Here is a 9,370-nt window from a genome sequence, read left to right as displayed (position 1 = left end):
TTTTGTCAAGTTGACAAAGGCTAGATACATTTGGGAAGAGGGAACCTTAGTTGAAAAAAATCACCCCCACCAGGTTAACCTGTGGGCATTCGAGGGGGCATTTTCTTGATTCATGACTGATGTGAAAGGACCTAGCCCATTGTGGGCAGTGCTGTTCCTGGGCAGGTGGTCAAGGATTGTATAAGAAAACAAGCTAAGGGCTGGAGAGATGGCTCAGCAGTTAAGGGCATTGCCTGCTCTTCCAAATGTCCTGAGTTCAATTCCCGGCAACGACATGGTAGCTCACAACCCATCTGTAATGAGGTCTGGTGCCCTATTCTGACCTGCTACATAATAAATAAAAATAAAAGCAAGCTGAGCCAGTCAGCAAACGCAAGCCAGTAAGCAGCGTTCCTCCATGGCCTCTGCTTTAGTTCCTACCTTGAGTTCCCACCCTGACCTCTCAGTGATGGGGTGTAACCTGAGGGCTCTAAGCTGAAACAAACCCTTTCCTTCCCATCTGCTTCTGGTTACAGTGTTTTATCACAGCAGTAGAAACCTTAATTAAGATACTGAGTAACTCCAGGCGTGGTGGTGCTTGCCTTTAATCCCGCACTTGGGAAGCAGAGGCAAGCAGATCTCTGTGAGTTCAAGGCCAGCCTGGTCTACAGACTCAGTTCCAGGACAGCCAGGGCTTAAAAAAAAAATACTGAGTAACATAGACCTATCTCAGAAAAGGGGGCTTTCAAGATGGCTCTGGATAGGTGCACTTGGCTCCAAGCCTGACGACCCTAATTCTGTCTCCAGGTCCCACATTGTGGAAAGAGAGGAAATACTTGAAGCTGACCTCTGGCCACATGCATACCATGGCACAAACCTCTCCTCCTACACACAGAAATAAATGTAATGAACAATAAAAAAGGGTAAATTCAACACTAGCCAGGCCTGGTTGCACAGGCCCACCAGCTCTATGTGTCACAGGCTGAGGCAGGAGAATTGCAAGTTCAAGGCCTTGCTTTGGTTACAGTGAGATCATGTTGACAGAGGTTTCTGTCCTGCCAGGTCCCAGAGCCGTTTAGTCCCCAAAAACCACACAGAGGTCTACATTAATTATAAACTGGTTGGCCTAGTAGCTCAGGCTTCTTATTAACTCATAACTTATATTAGCCCATAATTCTTGTGTTAGCCACATGGCTTGGTACCTTTTATCAGGGAGGCATTCTCATCTTGATCCCTCTGTGTCTGGATGATGAATGCCACTGCAGACTGCACCTTTCCTCTTCCCAGAATTCTCCTCTCCTCGTTGCCCCGCCTATATTTCCTGCCTGGCTCCAGGCCAATCAGCGTTTTATTTAAAAACAATACAAGTGACAGGGTACAAAACCATTGTCCCGCAGAAAGATCAGGAACTGTCTCTAACTCTTTTACTTTTGAGACCCTGTTCCTCAGGCTGGATTGTCTTGACCAGCCTTAATACAAGCGGAGGTGCTTAGTCTCACTGCAACTTGATATGCCCTATTTTGTTGATACCCATGGGAGACCTGCCCTTTCCTAAAGAAAAATGGAGAAGTGGATTGGGGAAGGGGTTCTGCAGAGGAGTAGGGGGGAAGGAGCTGGGAGGAGAAGAAGGAAACTTTGGTCGGGATGGACAAAAAGAATAGATAGAATGTGGGCTGGGGTGCCACTCAGTTGGTGGAGTATGTGCTCAGCATGCACAAAGCCCTGGGTTCCATCCCAGCACTGTGTAGACCAGAAGCTGCGGTGCCCACCTGTGACCCCAGCAGCTGGGAAGTGAAGGCAAGAGCATCATCACCTTCTGTTACACAGTGAGTCCGAGGCCAGCCTGGACCACATGAGACTGTCTCAAAGATAAATGGACCAGGTGGGGTAGTGGCACACCCCTTTGATCCTAGAATTTAGCAGGCAGAGGCAAGCGAATCTGTGAGTTTGAGGCCAGTCTGGTCTACAACGCGAGTTCCAGGACATTCAGGGCTACACAGAAAAACCATGTCTCAGAAAACCTAAATTAATAAATAAAACAATTTTAAAACCGCATAGAATGAGACTCAAAGGGTTTGCGTAAGTGAAAAGTTTGATTTGTTCTGTCCTTTCAGAGGTCAAAGTCTTCTCCTGGAGAAGGACGTGGAGGTTCAGAGCTGGGGAAGATGTGGCTCCATGGGGCAGAGGCTACATAGAAGACAACAGTGTCCCGGAGCTGCTTGGGGCTGGTCAGGGCCAGCCTACCCCAGGCTTGCTCCCTGCTCCTCACTTCCTGGGTGGGGATGGGCCAGAGGGTGGCTCCTGGCACCCAGGGTTCAGGAATCTCAGGCATGTGGTTCTGGGCCCAGGCGGGGAGGGGGGGGTGCACCCTCCCAGGAGCAGGGAATTAGGTGGTACCACAATCTAGACAGCTAGTCAGCTCTGGGGTGGGGGAGCCTAAAGGTCATGTGAAGGCTGGTCCTAAATGGCCCCTCTCCTGTAGTTCTGGCATGGAGCCCCATACAGGAGCCCACCTAGCCCCTCCCTGTGATGGGCTGGACCCGCTGGGAGTGAGAAGGGGTGAATTCATATTTTCAAGTCTTTCCTGCTCTCCTGGCAGCCCAAGTAAGCAGCAACTGTAGGCCAGAGGTATTGGAGGTGGGGAGTAGCAGGACCAGCCCCTGAGCCTGCCTCTGCTGTCTGTAAGTGGTGTGACAGCCATGGGGCTCACCAGGAGGCCGCCTCACCCTCAGGCTCTGCGGCTGCTGCTGCTGCTGCTGTGGCTGTCCCGAAGCCTGAGTCTAGGTAAGTGGAACTCCCGCAATGGATGCCCTTGGACCTGGGGTACCTGAAACCCATCCCACCTCCTGAGCTGGGAGAACGGGTTGGGGAAGGGGAGGCCCACAGAACTGCTATGTCTAGCTTGCTTTTCACCTTTGTTCCCGATGGCCACAGACCTGATTCCCTATGAGCCGCAGATAACAGCCCGGGACCTGGAAGGGAAGGTCACAGCCACCACGTTCTGTCTGGAGCAGCCTCGGTGCGTCTTTGATGAGCGTGCCTTAGCCAATGACACCATCTGGCTGGTGGTGGCTTTCAACAATGGTGTGTGGTGAGGATCCGGGGCCTTGGGGGAAGGGGCATAGGCTGAGAGGGGCTGTCTGGGGCACCTGAAGGATGGCAGTGTTGACTTGGTCTCTGATGTAGACATCAGGACTGGAGACTGGCCAGGTATGTTCCAGGTGGGTAAACCAGTGGGTAAAGCCCTCCAGGGGCAGGGTCTGATCTTGTTTCTGCCCACTTCACATGGTAGTGGGGACAGAGGCCAGGGTTTGTATATTGTAAGGCAGGTACTCTACCAACTGAGTGTTAGATCACAGCTTGTCCCTTTGAGACACTGGGTCCCCCTAGGACAGTGGTTCTCAACCTTGCTAGTGCTGCAACTCTTTAATACAGTTCCTCATACTGTGGTGACCCCCAACCATAAAATTATTTTCATTGCTGTTGCATAATTGTAATTTTGCTACTGTTAATTGCAATGTAAGTGTCTGATATGCAGAGCTGATACGCGACCCCTGTGAAAGGGGCGTTCGATCCCCATGTTGAGAAGCTTCTTTAAGATAACCCTGCCTCTCTAAAATAATCCTGCTTCTCTAAAATAATCCCGCCTCTCTAAGATAATCCCATCGTGTCACCTGGAGAAACCAGGCCTCTGCAGATCGTCTCCTGGGACAGAAGCCATTGGCCGCTCTCTAGTTTTACATACGTGTTGGTCCAGGGGTGTTCATATGGAATTTGGAGGACAGTTTGGGGGAGTCAGTGCTCTCCTTTCACCACGTGGGTCCTGGGGATCAAACTCAGGTTGTCAGGTTTGGCAGCAAGCCCCGTTAGCACCGAACCATCTCACCACCCTCTGTATTAGTATACTTAACACAGCTACGGAGACAGCCCCTGCTCTTGCCTCTCTCTGACCCTTTTTCCTCCAGCCTCCAGGGACTTCCAGAACCCACTGACCTCTGCTACGATCCCGACCTCACCACAGCTACTGACTGACGGCTACTATATGACATTACCCCTGTCCCTGGATCAGCTGCCCTGTGAGGGTCTGGCAGGTGGCAGTGGAGGTGTCCGTGTGCTTCGGGTCGGCAATGACTTCGGCTGTTACCAGAAGTCCTATTGCAATGCTCCCCTCCCGAGCCAGGGGCCCTACAGGTGCGTCGTTGGAGCCCCTGCCCTGGGGTTGGGTGTTCTCCCACGCCCTTCCAGGGCCTTCTCCTGAGTGCCCGCTAGTCACAGCTCCTCCCCGTGCTAGCTGTAGTTTACTTTCTTTGCATAGCGGGTCATCAAAATGACCTTTCTGTGCAACAATCACAGTGGCACCTCCACACTCTGGAGGCAGAGGCAGGAGGATCGTGAGTTCAATACCAGCTGCAGCCACATGAGTTTGAGGCAAGCAGCTCCATAAGACCGGGTTAAAAGATCATCAGGCTGGGGGTGTAGCTTAGTTGCTAGCATTCATTTTGCACGTATGTAGCCCTGGGTTCCTTTCTAGCACTCCACAAACCAGGAGTGGGGGTACGTTGCTTGTAATCCCAGCACTCGAGGTAAGAAGGTAGGAAAGCCAGGAATGGAGGCTATTCTCTCAGCTTTATATTGAATTCTAAGTTAGCCTGGGCTAAATGAGACTCAATCTCAAAAAAAAAAAAAGAAAAAAGAAAAAGAAAGAAGAAAAAGAAAAGAGAGTCCTCTCCAAATGTGTCCTAGGAGGGGAAGGTGGGTTTAAGGATGAGACCACTATTTTGGTCATAAACAGTTCTGACAGAATGCATGACTTCCCAACCCATAGTGCAGATGAAGAAACTGAGGCCTGTTGTGCTAGAGTTCAAACACGGTTCTCTTCAGTGTCCATCCTGAGATGAAGATCTCAGGTGTCCTCAGAGACTCAGCAGTGGGAGTCCAGAATGCAGGACGCAGTCTCCGGAGAGGCATCTCCATCTGTCCTGCCTCCCTCTGCTCCATCACGGATGCTGGCGATGGCGTCTTTCTCGCAGCTGCTCCACTGCCCCCTTCCTGTCAGCCCCAGTGCTGGCTTCCTTCCATCTCCTCTGCTGGGCCCCACCGTGCTCTCTCCCCAGAGCTTCCACCCATGAAAGACAGCATCATGCCAAGTCCTCCCACTCCTGGCTGTCCAGGCCCTGACCACACCCCAGCCCCACCCTTGTGCCTTTGCCAGGACTCTTAATTTGAGGCCTACTTTCTTCTCACTTGGGTGGCTCCCATAGACTCCAGAGATCAGTAATTCCATTTTGTTGTACTGGTATTGAGCCTAAGAGTTTGTGTATTCTAGTCAGGTGCTCTCCCACTGAGCCACACCTCAGCCCCTCACTGGGGGATTCTAGGCAGGAGCTCTACCACTGAGCCACACCCCAGCCCCTCACTGGGGGATTCTAGGCAGGGGCTCCACCACTGAGCTAAATCCGCAACACATTTTCACCTTTGATTTTTGAGACAAGGTCTTGCAGTGTAGCCGGGCAGTCACTGAACTTAGGAATCTCTTTCCACAACCTACGGAGTACCTGGGATATCAGGCCTGTGCCACCATGAGACATTCAAGTCTTCCTTTTGTTCCCATTGCTTTGCTGTCTCCAGGGTGAAGTTCCTCCTGATGGATGCCAGTGGTCCACCCAAGGCTGAGACGAAGTGGTCCAATCCCATTTATCTGCATCAAGGTAGTGCCGGGGTGAGGGATCTAAGTCTGACTCAACCCCTGCCGAACCTCATGCTGTAGAGTGGGGCCTGGCTCAGATCCATCACAACGGCTCCAAAACTTTGGTTTTGTTTCCAGTACTAGACAGTGAATCTTATCTGTGCCAGGGAAGCATTGTACCACAAAGCCGTGGCCCTACCCCCTCACTGGGGGATTCTAGGCAGGGGCTCTACCACAGAGCCACACCCCAGCCCCTCACTGGGGGATTCTAGGTAGGGGCTCTACCACTGAGTCACACCCCAGCCCCTCACTGGGGATTCTAGGCAGGTGCTCTACCACTGAGCCACACCCCAGCCCCTCACTGGGGGATTCTAGGCAGGGGCTCTACCACAGAGCCACACCCCAGCCCCTCACTGGGGGATTCTAGGCAGGTGCTCTACCACTGAGCCACACCCCAGCCCCTCACTGGGGATTCTAGGCAGGTGCTCTACCACTGAGCCACACCCCAGCCCCTCACTGGGGGATTCTAGGCAGGTGCTCTACCACTGAAGTACATTCCCAACCGTCTTTTTACTTTATATATTAAGGTAGGGTCTGAGAGTTGCCCAGCTGTCTCTGACTCTCCTCTGTAGCCCAGGATGGCCTGTACTTGAGATCCCCTGCCTCATTTTTCCAGGCAGCTGAGCTTACAGATGTGCACCACCAATCCCATCTCATCATCTACCACCCCTTGCTTAATTGCCCAGTCTCTGCCTCATCAGCCCCAGGTCCTCTCCGCTGCACACAGGGAGAAGGGCCCAATGTCATCTTCCATGTAGTAGCCAGTGTTGGGGGTGGCTGTTGCCTCAGAGGCAGGCTTCCAACGCGATTGGGTGGGGTGACAGATTACTGTCATCTGAAGGCCTTCAATGCCTTCAGAGGTAGGGACCAACATAGTGACGAGGGGAGTCCTGAATCTGGCTGCTGCATGTGGGCAGTGGTGGGGAACTGGAGGGAACAGTCTAGAAGGCAAACTCAGTGTAGAAGAGGTTGGAACCATGGCTGATCCAGGTTGGTGGAGATGGACAAGCTCAGGAGACTCTCGGCCAAGCCTTGAAGTGCACCGAACTCGAATGGGGAGGGACAGACAGCCTTGGGGTGGGCGGACAGCCTCTGAATGATTCCTATGTGTGCAGGGAAAGCCCCTGATACCATTGACACGTGGCCCGGTCGGCGGAGTGGCTCCATGATTGTTATAGCTTCCATCCTCTCTGCCCTGGCCGGCCTTTTGCTCCTGGCTTTCCTGGCAGCCTCCACTATGCGATTGTGAGTGATGATACCCTGTGGGCACCTTTTCCACCCAGGATCCCCTCCCTGTCCTGATCCCTAGATCGGGGAAGCCTCTCGGGAATGCAGCGGTCCTGAGCTGGCTGATGTCCTTCCAGGCTGTGTGGATGGGGTTTCCACTCTGCATCTGTTGCCTGGGTGACAGTAACTCACCCAAAGGCAGGGTCAGGGGTCTGTGCTTTCTGTCAGGGCTCTTCCCCGGGGGGTTATCCTTTCGGTAACTGCCTCTCCAGCTGTCTCCAAAACAGAGGGAAGGGAGATTGGGGAGTTGGTTTAGTAAGGACAGGGCTCACTGCACAAACAGGGACCCAAGTTCAGAGCCCCAGCCCCACCTGCAGTCCAGATGTGGTCATGCATGTCTGTAACTTAACCCAGGGAGATGGGTCCCTAGACCCTGTGGCCAGCCAGTCTTTAAGGGGTTCAGGTTGTCGGGATGGCTCAGTGGGTAGTCTCCTGCCACCACCAAGCTTGATGGCCTGAGTTTGGTCTCTGGCCCCCGCGTTGTGGAAGAGGAGAGCTGATGCCTGCAAGTTGTCCTTTGACCTCTACAACACACACTGTAGTATGTGCATCCCCCAACAGACGTGTTCTGCCTGCATGTACGCCTGTAGGCCAGAAGAGGGCATCAAATCTCATTATAGATGGCTGCCAACCACCGGGACCTCTGGAAGAGCAGCCAGTGCTCTTAAGCTCTTAGTCATCTCTTCAGTCCCCAGACAATTTAACCCAACTCAACCTCTGGCCTCCACACAGGCAATGCATGTGCACACATACATACCACATACATGTGTACCCATGTACATACACACTACACACTTTGTGTGCCAAATAAGAAGGACAGGTGAGGGGGCAGGCTGAGGGATGAGTATGCTGGGGACGGGATGCAGCTGTCGTGTGGCAGCCTCTGGATGGGGTTGTGATGTGACCCACCTCCTCTCTCTTCTGTCGTGTGCAGCTCCAGCCTGTGGTGGCCCGAGGAAGCCCCCGAGCAGCTCCGGATTGGCTCCTTCATGGGAAAACGCTACATGACACACCATATCCCTCCCAGCGAGGCTGCCACACTGCCGGTGGGCTGTGACCCTAGCCTAGACCCCCTTCCCAGCCTCAGCCCGTAGCCTGGTCTCTGCAGCTTGGGCCTGGGCTGAGGGACAGAGAGCAGGGATACAGGCCCTGTAGGGGGGTTTTGCATCATAGTTGCCTGGCTATTGTATCTTCCTCTTCTGGTTCTGTCCCTCACTAGACCTCTGTCTGTAAATACATTTGGAGATGATCGTGGTCAGGTTGGGGTCTGCTTAACTCCTTCATGTAAGGCTGGAGAAGGTCGTTAGTCGGGAAGTACCACCCTTGTCCCGAGAGCTGGCGCTTTCTGAGGCCGGGACTCGCCAGTGTAAAGGTTTAAATGGCTATCAATGGCAGCTCGGCTCCCTGCCCCAGCCCCTCTACACACAAGAGATGTTCCCACACTCAGCCGCTCACTCCACATCATTTATCGCGCACCTGCTATGTGCCACATACAGTGTTAGACAACAGCCTCGGGCAAAGCTGGTTGTGACTTTCAAGGGGTCTGCCTTGCTTTGAATCTCGGAACGACACCTGTCCAGATGTGGGATCTGTTACTGTTGGGGAGATGACGTGCCCTCAAATTGCCCTCAGGGTCACACTCTTTCAGTTACCCATGGTGAGCTCTTTGGGACCACAGAACTCCATCAAAGGAAAAGCTCTCCAGGACAAAGCCGGTGATCCCCACTAGCACCGCGCGGGGGCGCCCGTGTGCTGTAGCCACGTGGCATCAGAGTCGGCGCATGCGCTCCTGTTAACCTCTTCGTCGCCTGCCTGCACCATCCACTCAGGCAGGGGTTGGGGAAGCAAGCATTTCCAGCTTCAGCCAGGTCAAGCCCGCAGAGCTCTCCCTTTCTCTTTGAAGGCGACACCTGAGGCTCATTGACTTGCCTGCCCACACTGTCCAGACACCCCACCCCATGTAACCCCCATGTAACCCCATGTCCCGTTGGGCCTGTCTGATTAAGCTCTTTGGAAGTTAATAAATGTTCCGGTGGCGGGAGTGTTGCCCACGCCGGCTCTACGGCAGGAGCGTGCAACGTGTGGGCCCTTTGATGGCCACCAGCTTGTGCTTTTGGAGCCACAGAGAGACCCACTCACAGTTCAGGATCAAGTAGACACGGCGACCCTCCCTCCTGGCACACGCCTCAGTGGCAGGTCTTTATCAAGACAGTGAACCCCTGGGTCTGAGTCATATCTTCCGTCCTGCCTCACCCCAGCATTCAGGTGACCCCTGGAGGTGTAGATAGAAGCTATACTCGGCCAAATGCTCCAGAAAAACATCAAGCGTGGAGTAGTCTGTGAAACTGCACTAGATGG

General features: G+C 53.4%; 1 protein-coding gene across 1 annotated transcript; it reads left to right on the top strand.

The window, feature by feature from the left end:
- Positions 1 to 2,389: 2,389 nt before the first annotated feature.
- Positions 2,390 to 9,074, top strand: Upk3b (uroplakin 3B). Its single transcript, XM_075976677.1, has 6 exons — positions 2,390 to 2,763; positions 2,914 to 3,063; positions 3,945 to 4,170; positions 5,608 to 5,687; positions 6,841 to 6,970; positions 7,947 to 9,074. The coding sequence occupies exons 1-6, from the start codon at positions 2,679 to 2,681 to the stop codon at positions 8,104 to 8,106; spliced, it is 831 nt and encodes a 276-aa protein (XP_075832792.1). The 5' UTR covers positions 2,390 to 2,678; the 3' UTR covers positions 8,107 to 9,074.
- Positions 9,075 to 9,370: the final 296 nt, after the last annotated feature.

The sequence above is a fragment of the Microtus pennsylvanicus genome, chromosome 1 (assembly GCF_037038515.1).
Source record: "Microtus pennsylvanicus isolate mMicPen1 chromosome 1, mMicPen1.hap1, whole genome shotgun sequence".
NCBI lineage: Eukaryota > Metazoa > Chordata > Mammalia > Rodentia > Cricetidae > Microtus > Microtus pennsylvanicus.
This window is presented reverse-complemented; position numbering and strand designations above follow the sequence as displayed.

What these genes read in the sequence shown, in the direction of transcription:
- Upk3b (XM_075976677.1), top strand. Translation starts at nt 2,679, where the DNA reads ATGGGGCTCACCAGGAGGCCGCCTCACCCTCAGGCTCTGCGGCTGCTG. An exon ending in GGTGGTGGCTTTCAACAATG is followed by an intron (nt 3,064 to 3,944) that starts GTGTGTGGTGAG and finishes TTTTTCCTCCAG; the next exon opens with CCTCCAGGGACTTCCAGAAC. An exon ending in CCGAGCCAGGGGCCCTACAG is followed by an intron (nt 4,171 to 5,607) that starts GTGCGTCGTTGG and finishes TGCTGTCTCCAG; the next exon opens with GGTGAAGTTCCTCCTGATGG.